Here is a 19,149-nt window from a genome sequence, read left to right on the forward strand (position 1 = left end):
CTAGTCATACGTAGTCATTTTACACCAAGTATTTAAGCTAGGTTATAGTTCAAAATATATGTAAATCTAATAAAAAATTAAATGAGGTCTATAACATCTCGGACATAACCATCTTAAGTGACAAAGCTCTAGTTTTAAAGTCTAGAGTTGAACCCAAAAATATTCGTACCCTTTCAATATTTACCATATATATATCAGATATCTTTACCCATTATTTTTATTAATGTTTTTGATAATAATTCCTATTTATTGACCAAAAATATCATCTTGTTACATAAAATATTTTTTTTGTGCCTCGAAAACATCTACAAAATAGTAAATATAACCAACACATTTTCTGTTTTATTTTATCATATTAAATTCTGAAGAGTTTATGAGACTTTTATAAATTATTCGAGAGATCAAGAATTTCTTGAACCATCTTCTGAGGCATAAAAGTGTAATGAGCCAATTTCTTGCTTCAGTCTTATTCAACACTCAACATGATCAAGACCAAGGAGTACAGTGAAGACATCCACAAGCTTGTATCCAATTGCTATAATCAAGGTGACAGCCTCAAAGCAGTTTCATCAAGTTTTCCATCCTACTAGTCCACTAGTCTATACAGGGTCCTTTCGATGACAAGCACTTTCCCATTTTTTCCTCCTTCACAGATCCTTTGAAAAATGATGATAAATTATGTTGTTAAGAGAATCACAAATGGCAACTGCACAACTGACAGTTTCATTGCGTGAATACATTATACTTTTTCGGAATGGCGAATAGGTATTATTAGCGTAATAATAATAATCAGTTAGTAATGATATATATATTGTAAAATTTAAATAAGATATAATATCATACTCCAAGGATACCAAACTTCTCTCTCTTGGCCCATAGCGTAGTCCTTGTTCTTAATTTTGGCCTTTTGTGAATTTGTATCGGGTACCCTTTCTATTTACTATGACGTCAAAATCTCTCTCTCTTGCTCAGCAGTTGGTACGATGTCGATACATCAAATTGAGTGGTGCTGGATGTCACGCCCTCCCCCCTAGGGCGTTATGGAAATTGGTTAATAAAAGTAAAAAGTTTGGGAACCAGTGTTCTAGATCTTCATTATCATTATTTTTTTAATAAATATTTCCTATGAGATTTTTTCTCTCGATCTCGGTATCTATATAAATGTCTTGACCTCAGGCTAGGTGATCCACGACACTAAAAATTAGAAAAGTATTTTACGAAAACAACAGTTTTCAATACTTTTTGAATCACATTTGCCACATTGGAAGGTCCATGAGGAGTAGGAAAATCGTCATTGTTCTAGTGCGATCCTATTTATAGTATATTGCTTAAAGAAGCTTTGAGATCGTAATTGTTCTAGTTCAATCCCATTCATAGCATATTGCTTAAAGAAGCTTTTTGAGAAAAAAAAATTATCAACTTGCTGATATCAAGTATTCAAAACTCATGTATAAAATGATAAATTTGACATTACAAGGTTGGCGAGTATGAACCCCGTTCTTATCAGTTTTATCATTAATAGTTTAACTCGATATTCTGCTGATTTATTTAGACATGATAAACTATAGGTTAGGTACTTAACAATTTATATATAAAAATAAACTAATTTGATGCTGTAGTACTATAACATGTGAATAATGTATATGATACTACATTGAATTTATTAATTAAATTTCTGTCATTTATCATTTTTTGGTTAAAGTTATAGATCGAAAAGATTTTAAAGACATTGGTGATATTTAGAGCTAATTATAATTTAAAAACAAATACCTATAGCTGATTGACTAATATGTTCAGTTTCTTATTTGATTTTTATATTTTTAAAATATACAGTAATTAATAAGACATGGATGATTTTAAATATCACAAAAATTTGAGAGATCTACAAATGTGTTCATCAGGTTTCTCAATTATTCGTAAGCTTACAAAGTCTGTTGGAAATTCCTCTTTATCTTTTTTAACAACTTCATAATAATTACATAATCGAATTTCTTCATTTGGAGAAAAGTCAGGCAGATCAGGGACATTATAAGGTGGTGTAAGTATATCAAGAAATCCTGAAGGGGAGGAGGAAGAGGCATTTTTAACTTCGTGAATATTATGAGATATGGGTGTTAGCATTGCCGGATCTGACGAGGGAGACAGAACGACATCTCCATGAGAAGTTGCAAGGATAAGATTGTCTTCATCTAAAAGTAGAATTGTTTTAAAAATTAAACATTTGGGCTACTTTAATATATATATTTATATGATTTAAATACTAACTCATTTCATGTTCAACCGGAGAAAAAGAGGATATTTTCAAATTTCCTGCAATGCATTTGATAATTCCCGTCATTTGTGGATGGCCATGTAGAGGGATTTTCGCTGAGGCATTCAAGAAAAACATACCAATGGACACATCGCTATCTTCGTAAACATCCACGTAGTATGAAGACAGCCCCTTATGAGTATCAAATGGCTCCTTGGGATCGAATAAAAGCTCATGGATAGAAAGGGCATTCAGTGCTTTAAGGAGTTGGTCATCGAGCTCGAATCCCGTACCCTTGGAAGTAGATATTGCTTTTTTTGCAAGATTTACGATCCTTTGAATACAAGATGACATGGTCAAGGATAGGGGACTCGCTTGTGTACAGTGTATGTACTACTCAGGTCCTCAAAAAAAAAAAAAATGAAATTATGCTGTTAAAATCTTGACAATTTTTATTTGGCAAATTGTTGTTCCAGAGGATTCTTTCAAAATATACTGAAACAATTAACAAAGTATCATTCACTATCGTCTAGAGTATAGGCACTTGGATAAATAGTAACCTCTTAAGTAATATGAGAGAGGCAACATAAACTGAACTCTAAAACCAAGGGTATCTAGCTGCTACCTAACTTTTGACTGTTTCCTACCAAGTACTGTTAATAATAATTACTTATTTCATAGAGTCAGAGACAAACTTTTTTATTGAGGAGGTTGCTAATGGTTGCCATAGACTCGAGATCACGACAGCTGTTGTGGGGGTACTTATGCATACTTATGATACAATTTTTTCCCCTTTCTTTTTTGCTTGATTTTCAAAGAATATATAAGTATAAGCATATCATAGAGTGGGGCACACAACAGTTGACGTAATTTTAAGCATCACCAGCACCCTCAAACAAAGTATGTTTTACACTTAGCTAACAGTCGCATGAGTCATACTCATGATTAAGTAGTAACAAGACCCAAACCTTTTTCGAATGAAAAAATAGACATGTGACGTCATCAAAAATATGGTATATACACAAATAAGTGAAGTAAATACCAAAAATGTTTAACGAAACCTAGCATAGAGATGGTTCGGCCTATTCATTCAGTCTACAGTCCTAGTTTTTTTGTAGATATCACTATTGAGAACCCATTGATACGTATTATTTATTAATAGTATCAAAATCATATAATAGGTTTGTCATTGAAACTATTGAAGTTATTAAAAAACATCAACCCATTCAATTATTCCATCTTTTAAGTAGCTAATAACATGCCTTAAACTAGCCTAGCTATCAACCAACTTTTAAGTATAAATAAAAATAATGTCTTGTGTTGGGGCTAAGAGTACCTTAGCCGAGAGGAAGAAATCATCAATACTTTGAGGTTTCGAGACCAAGATCTTTCAAGTTTGAGCATCGAGAACTACATCACTAATATGGCCGTTAAATATTGATTTTTTTAAATGTAATCTAGCCAATTTAGATATATTTTATTTATGCTATATTGTGCATGTACAAGATTTTTGTTCAGATACCATTAAAAGGATGTCAAGAGTACATTTTATAAATCAAACCATAAAGAAAGAAAAACATTGTATATTTTCTATCTATGGTTTTTATACAGCTATCAAACTTTGCTACATTTAATCAAAGATTACTAGCACAACTAGTTTTAGTATTCCTTGATTTAATTCACAATGTAGTCATCTATATTGTAGTAATATATTTAAAGACCATTTAATATATGGAAAAGAGGTCCCTGCAACAGACAGTAAAAGTGTAATGGTATATGACGTCAGAGCTTGTACAGTTCAATAACAAATACAAACCTAAGCGTTATTATTATTATTTATTGGGCAAAGGTTACTAGCTCTAGAGTTGAGTTGTGTTGTGAGAATGTCGTTGCCGTCGTCTGTGGTGGAGTCAGGGCCACAATCAACGAATTCGGAGGGTCTTTCGAAAACTGTGAAAGGAAAAGAGGAAGAAGAAGGCTTAAAAAGAGCCTTTAACCTGTATTTGGCCAAAGAGGATGATGAGAAGGAAGGATCGGCCAAGAGGAAAAAGAATGAATTGGGGCAATCCATTCAGGACACGGATGCACTTCGTAGTTTCGTTGCAGAAGCAGCGAATAGTCCTAGAATGGAAGAAATGATGGAGTCACTCTTGGAGAACAAGGATTTGAGTCCTCGAGTAGTTTCTGATGCTCTTTTATCGTCTGAGGCACTTCATTTTAAAAATGAGCCATTTTGGATCAAAACACTCTCCGTGCTCAAAGCTCTACTCCCAGGAGTTGACTACAAAGGTGTCAGAGAAATCATGAAAATTGCTATTGAAAAGGTTTCTATCCCATTGTTGATTGATTTTGTGCTCCTAAACATAATATGTAATATTGAGTCTGTGTCTTCCAGGTATTACTTTTCCCGCCTCAAGGATTGGAGCCCTCCTTAGTTGCTCCTCTCTCTGCCTTGGAAAACTTGCTCAAATATATTTTTGACCGTGAAGCAGCTCTTCTACCCGGATATTTCATTGTGAATGAAATATTGAAAAGTTATCCAGAAAATCCTCGTTGGCCTCATTGGAAGCTCATACCCATGATTTCCTCATTCCTTAATTCCTTCACCCAAACGGCCCAAATGGTGTCTTGTGCATATCGTCATCGTCTCAGGCCGATTGTAGAGCACTATGGCAAAGCACATGTTGTATCTACATGGAAGTTAGATTCCAATTCTCTAAAAATACTCCTCAAGGGGAATCAAACTTATGAAAGAATTTTACCGTACTCTAAAGAAATGGTTGAGCCTCAAACGGGTCTTCTTTTATATGTCCTTCGTCAACCATATTCTAAAGAGTTAGCAATAAATATTTTAGGGCTACAAAAACCGAGAAAAGATGCATCAAGTAATGTAGCTCCAGGTGCACTTTGTCCAGCCCTTGAAGAAGTTCTTGTTAATTTATTTGTTGATGCAATGAATGAATTGTCTGAATTGGAGTTGGATAGTTCCCTGTTAGAGTATGAATTGGAACGTCGCCTCGAGAATAATAGAGAATTGTGGAGAAATTTATCATCTGAACTCATATTTTTTATTCTTTTCCAATTCATTAATTTTGGAAATTTCACAAATGCATTGTACGAAAAGCTGTCTGCTCCTGGAGAAGCAAAGTCAGGAAGGGATGAACTAATATGGGCTTTACTTCAGTATATATCTGGTTGCATTACTAAAAATATGATATGGGATTTCGTTCATGCTCTTCGACTCATTAACTTACTTTACAACGATAAGGAACCCATTCCTATACCAGACTTGAATGATCCAAATGCAGTCAAATCCCTTTCTGCGGCAGCCGTGTATATCCAACTTTCTCACCGTGCAAGACAGACTGAACAACAGCCTTCATTATCGTATGCTCTCCCAAGTTGTTTACGATTACATCATGAGTTTCTGTTAAACCTTGCAAATGTGAACGAAGGTCGACTGGGGACTTCGTTATCTGTAACTGGGAATGAGTTTTATATGGTACCTGTAATGTGTAATACATACTCTACGCAAGATTGTTTTCAATTACCTATCGGAGTTTTGATGGCGACAATTGGTGGAATTGTGGCTGAAAACATGAATCCAGCAAATATTATAGAACCCCTTCCAATGGAAACTTTGGATTGCCTCTCTGTTCATGTAAAAATGAGTTTAATTCATTCCATTGTTACTCATATTCAAAAGCAGGTTTGTTTCATATAAATAATAGAACGATATTATTCAACTAACTTTATATGTACCATTTTATTTCAGGTGAGCAATAAAACCAATACTGCGTTAGCTCCAGCATTAATAGAAACATATAGTCGTTTACTTGTTTATCCGGAACTGGAATCGTTGGGTATTAAAGGATTGCTGAATCAGTTACTTCCTTTAGTCTTTAAGCAAGGCGCTTGGAATATTCTTCATGTTCTCCTGGAAATATTTTCATATAGGCTACATCATATACAATCTCATTTTCGGTTATCCTTGTTGAACCATCTGCAACAGGGTATTTTACTCTCTAAACATACACAATTAAATCTTTGTATTGAATCAACAACTTTAAAATTAATAACTGGACTTGGAAATGCTGAAGTGTCTCCTCCCAAAAAATTCCTCTCTTAATTCTCAAGGAAAACCAGTATCTACAGTTTTGTACGGAGAATCAGAAGAACTCAACAGAGTTGTAGTTTTAACATTAGCCCGGGCTATTCATATTTATGGACTAGAAAATCAGTCTGCCATTTGGGTTAAGGATGTATTAACAAGTGTAATGACTCTCACACCACATTCATGGCCATCACATACTCTATCCAATTTTCCTACAATTCTCCAAGACTTTTTTAAGGAAAATCCAGGACCTAAAGAAAATAAAGCTCAGTTAAAAAGTCGTGTCGAAGAAGAATATAAAACTTGGAGCTCTATGTCAAATGAGCATGATATTGTTCAACATTTTTCAAATTCTAATAACACGTTATTTCTTTGTGTTTTTTTGGAAAATGTTGCTTGAGACAGATCATGTCACTCCCATTGCGTACAGAGTTTTAGAAAGGATTGGAGCTGCAAAGGCCCTTACGGCTCATTTGAGATCTTTATGTGATATGTTGGTATGCGAATTTAGTAAAAGTGGAGGATCAGGTCATGTGAAAAATTGCATCGATGCTCTAAATAATTTGATTTGGAAGTATAAAATTGTGTCACTAGATAGACTTATTCTCTGTATGGCTCTTCGAACTCATGAAGGTAGTGAGGCACAGGTAAAATAAGTCATATATTATAATTTGAGCATATGAATATTATTAATTTAATTTTTTATTAGGTATGTTTTTTTATTATACAATTGTTGCTGCTCAAACCTCATGACTTTCGTAATCGGGTTAGTGAGTTTGTTCGTACTCTGTCTCCCGAGCATCAACTTTTAAAAGATTTCCATAGCAAGCATTCAGAGTTCCACCAAAAATTTCCTGAGAAATTTGGTCCGGATGATCACTCAACATCACCCGAAGCCCCTCTTCCAGTTTACTTCAGCAACGTCTGCCTCCGTTTTATTCCTGTTTTTGATATTGTTGTTCACAGATTCTTAGAGCTTCCGCCAGTTGCCAAATCCTTGGAAACACTAATTGATCATTTTAGTGTATTATACAAGTTTCACGCACGGCCCATTACGTATTTATACAACACCTTACATTACTATGAAAAGAGAGTTCGTGATAAGCCTTCTCTTAAGAAAAAGCTTGTACGCAGTATTACTGGGGCACTCAAAGATATTCGACCCAATGGATGGTGTCTCACCGAAGAGTATTTAAATTACTTAGCTGTTGGAGAGCAAGTTACTTGGACTCATAACATTGAGTATTATGTTAGTTTAATCGGTAGATTAGCAAAATCAATTCAAGGAAAAAATGCATTTCCTAAAATGGATTGGCGATTTAATGAATTTCCTAATGAGGGTGTTCATGCCATGTATGTTACATGCGTAGAAGTAATGGGACTTCCAGTGGAACCTTTGAAGGTAATATTGTTTTTGTTTTTTTAATCATCATGTTTATAATTGAAATATTATTTTAAAGGTTGGTGAATATTTCTTAGAAGCCATCTGGGAGGCCCATCGTTACATACCACAAGATGAAATTCCTGACTGGATCAATGCTGTTGGTATAATAATCTCAAACCTACCAGAAGCATACTGGGAAGGACTTTACATCAAATTGGTTCAAGCCCTAACTTCTCCCCCTCTGTCTCAGTGGAATTTATCTCAAACACCGTTTAGAGTATTTAATTTTCAAGCAACTCATCTAGTTCATTGTCAGCATAAATTAACTTACCTATTAGCAATAAGTCATTCCGTTTGGCACCACGCTGGGTTTAATCAAATCCAACTTCTTCCCGATTTAGTTCGTGACAAATTCCTACCAGTTGTTAAAACAGAGGAGCAACTTATTTTCGTGTATCATTTGATGGGACCATTTCTACAAAGACTTCACTCAGAAAGGTATATGAGACCTTTGTTTGACCTAACCGTTTCCCTGTATAGGGTTTTAAATCGTGTGGACAAAGAATGTAAAGTTTTAAAATATGTTGACCCCATTTGTGATATACTATACCATGTTAAATACCAATTTACTGGTGATTCAGTCAAAAGTGACGCAGAGCGAATCGTGAAGGACTTGAGACCAGCCTTACAGCGAAGACTTCGATTTATTGCTCCTGGTATTCTTCAACCCAAACCGCCTGCCCCTGCTCCTCCTCCAACACCCCCCTCAGCCACCTCTACATCTACAACTACGCCTCAAACGAACACTTAAATAGTTCCTTTTCATTTAATGAATTTTGTCAAGATTATTAATTACTATAATTTGTAAATAAAGCCACATATTTATGCGTTATATTTTACTATTATAAGGAATAAAAATTCGAAACACATGAAATATCAATATATAGATAGGAGGAATAAAGAAAACATATTCTAACATCATGATGATTAGACAGAAACAACTGTACGACTTTTGATAGAAAATAACTTCAAATTCCATTTAATCCCCTTTCCAACCATTGGCGCGGAAAAACAAATAATATTGATTGGAAAAAATGGGGTCCGAAGTACAACAAATTGGTAATGAAGTAGTGGAAATTATTAACTATTGAAGAGTAATCAAATCGAACGCCGTCATGCAAGTCTTAACGAGCAAATATAGCAATACATATTAGTTTCATTATTCCTTGTTGGCTGACACCTTATTGGGTTTAACTTTCTTTCGACGTTTGAGACCGTCCATATGACTCTTGAGAAGACTGCAGTACGCTGTTTGGAATTTATTTATATCTTTTGAATGAACCTGTGAAAGAAAAAGTCCGTTCATTTGGGATTCAAGGAATTTGGACACATGGGAAGGAATACTCACAATGGAACTAATTTTTTCATTTTTACAAGTGGCACGGATTAAACACATATACTCGTCCGGATTAGTTACAACTGGAAGCTCCACTACTGGCTTCTTGGATTTCTTTTTGGATGCGGCCTTGGGAGCCACCACGAGCCTTGGATGTGGTTTTGTACGTCCGTCATCTTAAAGACAAAAATAAGGGGAGTCCAATTACAACTTAAGACTTAAATAGGAAATATATATGACTTACATCTTTTCATACAGAGTGCTACGTGCCCTTTTGTCCGGGATTTATCAAACATAAGTGTCAAACGAGATAGAAACTGCAAAAAAGACAGACCAAAAAAATAAAAATGAGTCAATTACTAAGTGTTTTGAAATCCCCGTGATGGAACAAAGAGTAAGAAGATCCCTTACCATATCATTATCTAAGAGCACCATAATGGCATATAATATATGAACTAAATTTGTATTGCCTCGGGAAGTCCCTCTGGAAAAGGATTTATTATTCTAATCTCTAGTCTATCCTTCAGACCGCTGCACGACGTGTAAACTCAGAATTGAGATAAGTAGGTGAAGGCATTCTAAAGAAATAGTTGATGCATAGCGTGACGTCATTCAATTCCTTTTCACTTTTACGAACCAGAGATACGTACGTATCCATTGTCCATTAATTATGTAGATACGTCATAGAGAACAAATGTTTTTTTATTACTGGCTATGGTTTTAATACTATCTGGAGGAGCAGAAGGGTCAATCACGTAACCTGTTGCGGTGATTAACATTATTTTTAATGAGAAATTCCTGTTGATAAACTCATATGAATTTTGTATCCTACGTGAAGTTGGTATAAGTCTTATACCAACTTCACGTAGTATTTCAGACAACTCTTCCATTTGGGGTAATATTTAAAATTCCTTAAAATTGTTCTTGAGCAAAAAATGAGGAATTGACTTAATGTATACAATTCAAAATCAAAGTAGATCTATTTTAATGGGTTTTACTAAATTATTGAATTAATTGTCTAAACTGATGATTGTGTCCTTAAAAAATAAAGTATCAACTTCTTTTGTGTTTGCACAAGATCATTAATATGTAGTAAGTTTGTTTCAAATAATTAATGATTATGAAACTTTATTCCCCGATTGATCATTTAATATTAATGTGATTCATAAAGTCGGTAGAGTCAAGGGTATTTGCACACCGATATTACAAACTTTTGAAAAGTCACAAAAAATTAGAATTAAATACATTATTTAATGTATTAATTAATTAATAATTTGAATTTCCCTCCTTAGAAAAAATAAAAGGTTGCCGTAGAATATCAAAAATTAAGAAACCGAATATATTGATAAACGGTGTCTCCATCTTGATAAACATAATTTTCAATTAAATATATGACGTCAAAATATGATTATGTGTGATCATTTTTTTAAAGTGAAATAATTCAGGGCTTTTCCAACATATATATTTGTGATTTTGGTATCGACGACATTCTACAATTAATATACATCTCAAAAACCTATTTACAGCCTTGGTTAATTTATTTATGATTTTTTGGAACAAATCTACTATTTATTGCAATACATTTTAAAATATTTAAAACTAAGAATATAATTTGAATTTAATATAATGATATATTTGATAATTTTGCTGGATCCTTCTCATATTCATCTCTATGAAAGGGATATGACAATGTATCTTAACAATTGTGTAATATAATAAAGTATCAACTTATTTTGAAATTGATTTACCAACCAAGACTTCATTGATTCAATGAATTACTTATTTTTGAGATAATCAATGATGAAAGGATAGATAAATTGAATAGCAGCGTTAATAATAATTATTAATTCAAATTGTTCAAGATAAACTTCAATATTGCGTCTCTTTATACTCGACAAAATTATTTTACCTTAGCAGTTACATAATAATTAATATTATATGAACTTGTTATTGTCTATTGAGTGAGTTCTTACAACTTACAAGTCTCGAATATTCTTTTTTATCAAGGAATATATTATATAAAATAGATTTAAATAGGATACATTAATTCAGCTTTTAAGTTTTATTGATAAATATCAATGCCACTAGAATAAACTACATAAATCATAATAAATACACTCAATAACATATTATCTTGTTTAAGTCAAGATATATAGAGACATTTTGGTTTTACTATACATTGATACACTAAACAGAACGTTTTCATGGGACATCAGCATCGTTGATGTGGGCCATTTCAGGGGCCTAAACAACCAAGTTTTATAACAATAGAACTTCTTTTGATTATTATTAAGGAAAATAATTAACTATTGGATGTGTAAATTAAACCAAAAAAGTTATAGGACTTAAACCTTAATGCTTATTACAATGGAAAGAATAACATACTTTTTTTCCTATTATCCTAACTATTTCGTCCCTATTCGATTATCAAAAAAAAAAAAAAAAAAAAAGAAGTCTAGATATATCATGAGGATTTTTTTTTTTCATTACATATTTTACTTTAATTAGGTATATTAAGAAATATCACTGTTAATCATTGACATTAGGATGTATCTAATGCAGGTGTTCATTCTTAAAGTGATTTGATAAAGTTTCATCTAGATTTTATTAAGTAAAATATCGACCAGGATGGCCTCTCCTTCAATTATGATGCAATATATGACGTCAGAAAATGTGAAAAAATATCAAACACCTACTAAGGAGAGAGGTTATTGTATGTGTATTTTCTGCGCAAAAAAATCCCATAGGATATAAATTATATTATTTATAATTAATTGATAAAATGCATCTCTCTCCATTTCTAACTATATGGCTTATGGGCGGCTAATAACTGCAATAATAAGTGAATTGAAGAAAGTAGATGTCGCTGTTGGTTGTGTGAAGTCATTTTTTGAAGGAACTAGCTAGCTAAAGAAAAAATTGACGATTTTCTATTGACTATTTCATAATATTAATAAATATTTAATATTTTAAATTAGATACAAATTTGTGAAAGAATGGAAGGGCTAGTGCTGCAATTGGCGAACATAATTAATTATTAGATATTTTTGAGACTATAAATGACAGAGTAATTGTGAATTGAGTGTCCTATTGATCGAGATACACTACTATTGACTGCTAAGTAGGTATGTCCGACCCAGAGACGGATGATGTCCTTGTGCCTCCGAGTGAGGAGCGTCCTGGACCTGAAGGTGCTGAAACAGACTCTCCCTCTGCGGGGGGAAAGAGCTTGTCTCATTTAGAAGAAGAAGGGAGCCCTGGTGTTTCGGGCTCCTCCTCCGCATCTCCCACTTCTTCATCACTCTCCAGATTTACAAGTAATCAGATCCTTCCTTGGGGCGCCCCTAAGGAACGCCCTCGAAGTAATCTATCCGTGGAAACAGATTTGAAGCCAGGAGAATTTGTAATGCGTACACTTTTTGCTGATTTCATTATTCAAGCAGAGAGGAAAATATCGTGTGTTTTATCGGAAGCCCCTGACAGACCCATTAGCAAATCCCTTCAGAGAGGAGAAGACCCTCAATTTGATCAATTACTATCAGCTTTTGGAAGTGTGGCTGAAAATACTCTTCCGTCTCTCTTAAAAACACTTTTTGCCTGGTACGAGAAGCAAGGTGTTGAGTGGCTTTCTCATAATGATCCCAAAGGAGGCTCTTCTTTTTCTTCTAAAGGAAAGGCGGATTTTATATCTGGTGAACAAGAGTTCATTGCGGAAAAAAGAGACTTGGCCATTGAGTTTATATTTTGTCTTCTACTTATTGAAGTTCTCAAAACCCTACCCGTTCATCCTGGACATGAAGACTTGGTTCAATATATCGAGAATATTGCTTTCAAGCATTTTAAATATCGTGATGGGCAATATTTGGGTCCCAATGCTCCTAACATTGAAATTATTGCTGAACTATATGCAGAAGTTCTTGGGACTTTGGCTCAATCTCGATTTATCTCTACAAAAACGAGATTTTTTTTGGAATTGAAAGAATTGGGATCCAGAGAACCTTCAACACATACTACACAGTCCATAATTACTCTCCTCATGGGCATGAAGTTCTTTCGAGTAAAAATGGCACCCTTTGAAGATTTTGAGCTGTCCTTTCAATTTCTTTTGGAATGTGCTCAATATTTCTTAGAAGTTAAGGAGAAAAATATTAAACATGCACTTGCTGGACTATTTGTAGAAATTCTCATCCCTGTTGCTGGAGCAGTAAAGAATGAGGTCAATGTGCCATGTCTTAAAAGTTTTGTCGAAACTTTATTCTCTTCGACATTAGACATGTGTACTAAATCCAAGCATCGACTGTCAATTTTTCCTCTTGTTACATGTCTTCTCTGTGTCTCGCATAGAGTATTTTTCCTACAGAATTGGCACTGCTTTTTGACCATGTGTCTCCAACAATTAAAAAACAAAGATACTAAAATGGCAAGAGTAGCTTTGGAGTCTCTCTATCGTCTTCTATGGGTCTATATGATTCGCATTAAATGTGAGAGTAACAATGTAACTCAATCAAGACTTCAAAGTATCGTTCATTCATTGTTTCCGAAAGGAACCAAATCAATTGTCCCTAGAGATACACCGTTAAACATATTTGTCAAAATAATTCAATTTATAGCACAAGAAAAAATGGAATTTGCGATGAAGGACATTGTTTTTGATCTTTTATCTGTTGGAAGGCCAATAAAAATGATCAATGCACCTGAAAGACTAAATATTGGCCTTAGAGCATTTTTAGTCGTTGCTGACTCTCTCCAACAAAAGGAAGGAGATCCTCCTCTTCCTCGCACTGTTGGTGTTATGCCTTCTGGAAGTACCTTGAGAGTTAAAAAAACCTTTTTGAATAAAATGCTCTCTGAAGATGCTGCAAAAAGTATTGGAATGTCTAGTTACTACTCTTATGTTAGGAAGGTCTTTGATGATATTCTACGAGCACTTGATACTCAATTCGGCAAGCCATTTTTATTGACAAATACACAAGCCTCTGGTAATAAAGAGCCTGAGGATGCTAAACCGAAACTTGATTTATTTAGAACTGTGATTGCTGCTATTCCTCGTCTAATTCCTGATGGAATGAGTCATTCAGACTTAGTAGACACTTTATCTCGTTTAACTGTCCATAGTGATGAAGAACTCCGGCGATTAGCCTGGCAATCTTTGTTGAATCTTATTGTTGATTTCCCAGATTGGAGAGAAGAGGTTTTGTATGGATTCATGCAGTTTGTAACAAAAGAAGTATTAGACTCTCAAACACAATTACTAGATAATGCAGTTAGAATGGTTCTTCAATTGTTGACTGCTTGGAAAACTGCTGCAGAGAAAGCATTAACTACTCAAATGAAAGAAAACGTGGATTCAACTATTTCTCGTCACGATCATCCTGATTTATCAACCACCCTTCATATGGCTGAAGGATTTGCTCTGGTTATGCTGTGTCAATGCCGACTTTCTCTCAGACGGCCTTCTTATTTAATTTTGAAGGAAGTTAAACTGTTATTCAAAGTTACTAATCTGTCAATAGAGGAAATGTTTGTATTGGATGCTCTTGATAAATTCTCATCTTCAGTAATCGAGGATAAAAAAGTCTGGCCCTTGATTCCGTTTCAGGATAGATCAACTTACTCTGCATTAACTTCTGTTGATTTTCAATGGCTTACCGAAAGATCTAGTGCACAATGGACTGGTGGATTCGGTGATGATGGTGCAGCCGCCAAAAGTGGTTCTACACAACACTTATTCACTGCTGATCCTTGGTCAGCTTGTTTAATGGGGTTTCTGAACCCTGATCGACTTCCATCGACTTGCCAAACTGCAATTTTTCATTCTTGGCCTATTGCTCACTCCCGATTGTCACAACATTTTAATGTTGTGGATCCAGCGTAAGTTAATTAAGTACTTATATTATAAAAGTTAATTATTTACTTTGATATATTAGACCTGTAGCTGACAATCGTGCCTCACTCTTAAGACCTGGTACTGCGCCTAGAAAAACAGTAAATGAAAAAGATATATCGATGCATCTTTGGAAAAACTACATATCGTTTGCTTGTCGGGTCGTCCCTCCTATCCCTTCTCCTGTATTGCGATGCGTTTCTCCAGATATGATGTTTTCATCTATTGGGTCAAGTTCCTCTCCAGAATCTCTTGGTCTTATCGATAGAAATAATGATAATAAATCACCTTCAGTTGTATCTCCGTCAGTAATGTATAAACTTCTTGTTCCTCTGCTCCGTTGTGATGTTTCTGATATGCGAGATTGTATTGTACAAGCTTTAGGAAGGATCAATCACAATGCTTTAGGCGATCTTATGTCTGAGCTTTGGTCATATGTTAAGGAAGCCATTGATAGAAAGCGAGAAAATATGGGGCGTAAGCGACGGCGTGAAGCGTTAAGACTTCAATTAGTGCGTGTCATGGAATTAATTGCTTCTCATGGGACATTTAGTAGGGCTACTAGTGGTGTAACAGATCCAAATACCGGAGCACTCGCTCAGACGTTTACAGAATATATTGAAGGTGCTCGACAAATTTTAGAATCAGAAAATGATAAATTTGTACCATGTGTTAGAGAAGGGAAACTAAGTTTTGGATCATTTATTCGTAAACTTATCAATAGTTTTTCACGTAAGTATTCTACTCTCATTTATATATAATGATATGGGTAATTAATTTTATCTCTCTCTATTTATACTTTTTTTAGTTGAACGAAGAAAAAATCTCATCAAGCGAGATTTACGAAAAAGTCTTTTTCATCTCTTTGCTAGTTGGAGTGGAGTTCTTGGACAACCTTTTGATACCAATAGGTCTTTTACAGGATCTATCTCTATTGACGAAAAAACCAATACTTCAACGGAATTTGAATTTTCAGCCCTTCAATCAATGATATCAGTTCTATGCTGTGGTCCCTGCTTTGATGAAAGTCTTTTTATTGAAGATGGAAGTATTTATACATTTTTAGATTTATTACTTCAATCCAATGAGAGCAAGATTTATAAACTGGCTCAGGAAACCATTGTTTTGCTATTGGAATTTAATCCAAATATATCAACCTTATTGGAGTGGTTTGTGGAAAGATGTTTCACTGGGGAACAGAGAGTCGCTGATAGTTGTTTTCTTGCTTTGGCTACAATATTTGCTACGAGGTAATTTTTGCAAATGTTTCAGTGGAAGGTTTTTTATACATACATATAATAATTTTATTTATTTATAGGGAGTACCCTTGCGATCATTATACAGCCATAATTAATGTTACTCTGATGAACACAGGATCTGCGCGAACAATCATTTATGAAACTGCATTACAACTTCTTCAAATATTAGATCATAGGTTTTTTGGATCTGTATATTCATTTCAAACTGGTGATGAAGATGAAAGTCCTGAATCAAATGAACAAAGAAATACTTTAGATGTACTTCTTGCAACGACCTACTCTCGTTCTCAATTATGTCTATCAAGGCAATTATCACAACTTCATCCTGAACTCACCATGCCCATGTTTTCAGGTATTTTTTATTTTTATTATAAATACACTTTTACAAAAATATATAATCGAATGTTAAATTTTGATTAAATAATTCCTTATTAAACTTTTAAAGATATAATCATAGTACCTATTTGAAAGAAGTTAACATTTCTTTTGAATACTTGGTTTTGTTTTGAAAAATATATACACTTATCTGCATATTTTTCTCATCAATAATATTAGTTTGGTAATGTATTTTTTTCGATATGCAGAGGTTTTGACTTTTTTTATTTATTTCTTAACTATAATAGAACTTTGAAATTCAGTTTTATCCTTTTGTGAGGCAATGTTTTAAAGTCCTGAAATAAAATAAACGGGAGGATTTTTTCCCCTTCAATACTTTATGTACCTACTTTGTACAAATATATATGTATATATATTTATGCACATAAATGGACAAGATAGGGTATAAATATATTATTCAATATGGACACTTTTTTATGTTATCTTTTTAACATTTTATTGCCTCCATTGATCTTTGTAGGATTTAAAAAAATAAGTTTTCAATTAGAATGGAAAATGCAAATAGGATTTTCAAAAGCAGTGCTATATAATATTGTACCATTACTTTAAACGGATGACGGTGATATGCACCTCTTAGTGATGCAGGAGTTGGCTTTTTTGAGCCTGCAGGTACCGCATCATTTGAATTCTGTAACCCAAGCTGGGTTACATTACATTACCCGCAACATTTTATCTAATTTGTTTCCCATATAAAATTTCGTAAAGCCTCATAATATTTACATTAATTCAATGTATTTAATTTACAAATTTTTCATTAATATTTTCTCTCATAATGAAAGTTCATTCTAAATTATTTTTTTAGGGTCATGTAACAATTTAAATATAAATAGAGAAGGGAAAATGAGCGCATTTGACGTGTATAAATTAAGTTCTCTTAGCTTATGCAATTTGCTTGTACAAGGAGTTGATTTTTAAACTCCATATTGATATAACCATCTATAACCCCACAATTTACATAAAAACTTATCACAGAAACGGCAGAACCCACCGCCCTCAACCATAAGTCCAGTGTTAGCTTCCAAAAAAAATTCCCTCATCTAATTTAGGGTTGTTTTTTCTATGTGGGAAATTCAATGTGTGACTTGAAAGCCCTGAAATGGGGAAAATTGTTGAGTAATAAATGATGAAAGAGCTGATTTTTGTAGAAATTTGTGGGTTAAAAATATACAACTCGACCCTTGGGCAAACTTTAAGTAATATTTTACATATTCCTCCAAAATTATCTTAGTTAATGATTTTTAGAATATGACCAAATGCATTTTCTGTTCAATGTAAGTCCTATATTTTCTCAGAATGGCCTTGAAGTGCCTAATGGTATTGTTTATGTATTTTACATATAATTTATGTATATTTTATTCTGCTTAATATGTTCTTATCTTTTTTATCTATATAGAAATATGCCATCGATTACAAACAACCAGATCAGCTGTCACCAAAAACATGTTATGTTACTTACTCCCTTGGCTTTACAACATGGAGTTAGTTGACTGTAATTTTAACCCATCAGATGTTGATTGCCCAGATGGACACACTCAAGATGGTTGGGGATCTACAGAAGCCACTGAAATGATTACCAACAATTTGTTTTATATTACTGTTAAGGTAATTTTTTTTAAATATTTATTGTAAGGATAATAAGGGAATTAATTGAATTCTTTTTCCAATCACTCAACCAATTCATTGCTTTCTTTTTTATATTCGTTATAATGAAAAAATAATTTTCTTTTTTTTTTCTATGCTTTTAAGATCATATTAGATTATATCTCCATGGAGATGTTTCTAATATTAGAAAAATAGTTAATTAATTAAAATTAATTGAGTTTTGAATTATGTCAATTATTTTGATTTTTTTCGAACTTCTCAATTAAAATTAATTGAGAAGGGGGGCGAGATTTGTTAGATTTCACTTGCAGTCATGTTCGTAAATTTTTACGGGGTGTCCTAAGACAATTTTCAAACGCATTTTTGATAAGTTAAGTAAGTTTAATTAAAAGGTTCCAGCCACTTAGGTTATAAGCTTTCATGAAAATATGAAACATTAACAAAAAAAAAAAAAGAAAAGAAAAGAAGAGCTTTCATCGGTGTTCTAGTCCGTGCTGGAAGACAAAGATTTTTTCTCCCATCCAGCCATTAAAATCAACAGAGAGGCAAGTTGCTTTGTCTCTGAGATAGTCCTAATGATATTACCAAAGGAAACCAACTCGTCATTTTTGTTGTAGACTGAGTCCACCGTGAAAGCCTTTTAATCGAAAAAAAAATCGTACGTTTTCTATCAGGGTCAACGTTTATAACGGAGTTTTTGTTGTTATTGTGAAAGGATGGACCTCTCAATTCTCCTGAGTGACTTTCCAACAGCATTTTTCAAGGACTCGCCTACTGTGGACAATCTACTTTCTTTTTGTCGATGAACTTCAATGCGGGGTTATTATCAAAGGCTGGTGTAAAGTCACTCAAGAGGATTTTGG

General features: G+C 33.7%; 4 protein-coding genes across 4 annotated transcripts in view; 2 read left to right on the forward strand and 2 right to left on the reverse strand.

Annotated features, from left to right (window-relative positions):
- Positions 1-1,792: 1,792 nt before the first annotated feature.
- On the reverse strand, positions 1,793-3,005 carry LOC121118317 (2-aminoethanethiol dioxygenase). The gene is made up of 3 exons (XM_071888922.1): positions 2,812-3,005; positions 2,266-2,746; positions 1,793-2,189 (listed from the first exon to the last, which is right to left on the reverse strand). Exons 2-3 carry the CDS (start codon positions 2,603-2,605, stop codon positions 1,864-1,866), a joined length of 666 nt encoding a protein of 221 aa, XP_071745023.1. The 5' UTR covers positions 2,606-2,746; positions 2,812-3,005; the 3' UTR covers positions 1,793-1,863.
- Positions 3,006-4,051: 1,046 nt separating this feature from the next.
- On the forward strand, positions 4,052-8,678 carry MED23 (mediator complex subunit 23). The gene is given in 7 exon segments (XM_040712497.2): positions 4,052-4,575; positions 4,647-5,960; positions 6,027-6,359; positions 6,361-6,744; positions 6,746-7,012; positions 7,075-7,767; positions 7,826-8,678. Coding segments are annotated over 7 exon segments (4,167 nt in total). The 5' UTR covers positions 4,052-4,134; the 3' UTR covers positions 8,561-8,678.
- Positions 8,611-9,716, reverse strand: Srp14 (signal recognition particle 14). Its single transcript, XM_040712498.2, has 4 exons — positions 9,557-9,716; positions 9,390-9,462; positions 9,158-9,321; positions 8,611-9,091 (listed from the first exon to the last, which is right to left on the reverse strand). The coding sequence occupies exons 1-4, from the start codon at positions 9,578-9,580 to the stop codon at positions 8,969-8,971; spliced, it is 384 nt and encodes a 127-aa protein (XP_040568432.1). The 5' UTR covers positions 9,581-9,716; the 3' UTR covers positions 8,611-8,968.
- Positions 9,717-12,016: 2,300 nt separating this feature from the next.
- The window catches only part of fry (Protein furry), a 53,281-nt gene continuing 46,148 nt past the window's right edge, over positions 12,017-19,149 (forward strand). The window contains 5 exon segments of the mRNA XM_071888924.1: positions 12,017-15,016; positions 15,073-15,761; positions 15,838-16,279; positions 16,348-16,640; positions 18,078-18,286. Of these exon segments, the coding sequence (XP_071745025.1) occupies positions 12,273-15,016; positions 15,073-15,761; positions 15,838-16,279; positions 16,348-16,640; positions 18,078-18,286 (4,377 nt within the window). The 5' untranslated portion in view covers positions 12,017-12,272.

This window comes from Lepeophtheirus salmonis, chromosome 5 (assembly GCF_016086655.4).
Source record: "Lepeophtheirus salmonis chromosome 5, UVic_Lsal_1.4, whole genome shotgun sequence".
In the NCBI taxonomy this organism is placed as follows: domain Eukaryota; kingdom Metazoa; phylum Arthropoda; class Copepoda; order Siphonostomatoida; family Caligidae; genus Lepeophtheirus; species Lepeophtheirus salmonis.

Coding starts and splice junctions, on each gene's coding strand:
- Srp14 (XM_040712498.2), bottom strand. CDS start 9,580: ATGGTGCTCTTAGATAATGATATG. Junction 9,463..9,556: donor TGCTCTTAGATAATGATATG/GTAAGGGATCTT, acceptor TCTTTTTTGCAG/TTTCTATCTCGTTTGACACT. Junction 9,322..9,389: donor AGCACTCTGTATGAAAAGAT/GTAAGTCATATA, acceptor TTTGTCTTTAAG/ATGACGGACGTACAAAACCA.
- LOC121118317 (XM_071888922.1), bottom strand. CDS start 2,605: ATGTCATCTTGTATTCAAAGGATCGTAAATCTTGCAAAAAAAGCAATA. Junction 2,190..2,265: donor TCCGGTTGAACATGAAATGA/GTTAGTATTTAA, acceptor TTCTACTTTTAG/ATGAAGACAATCTTATCCTT.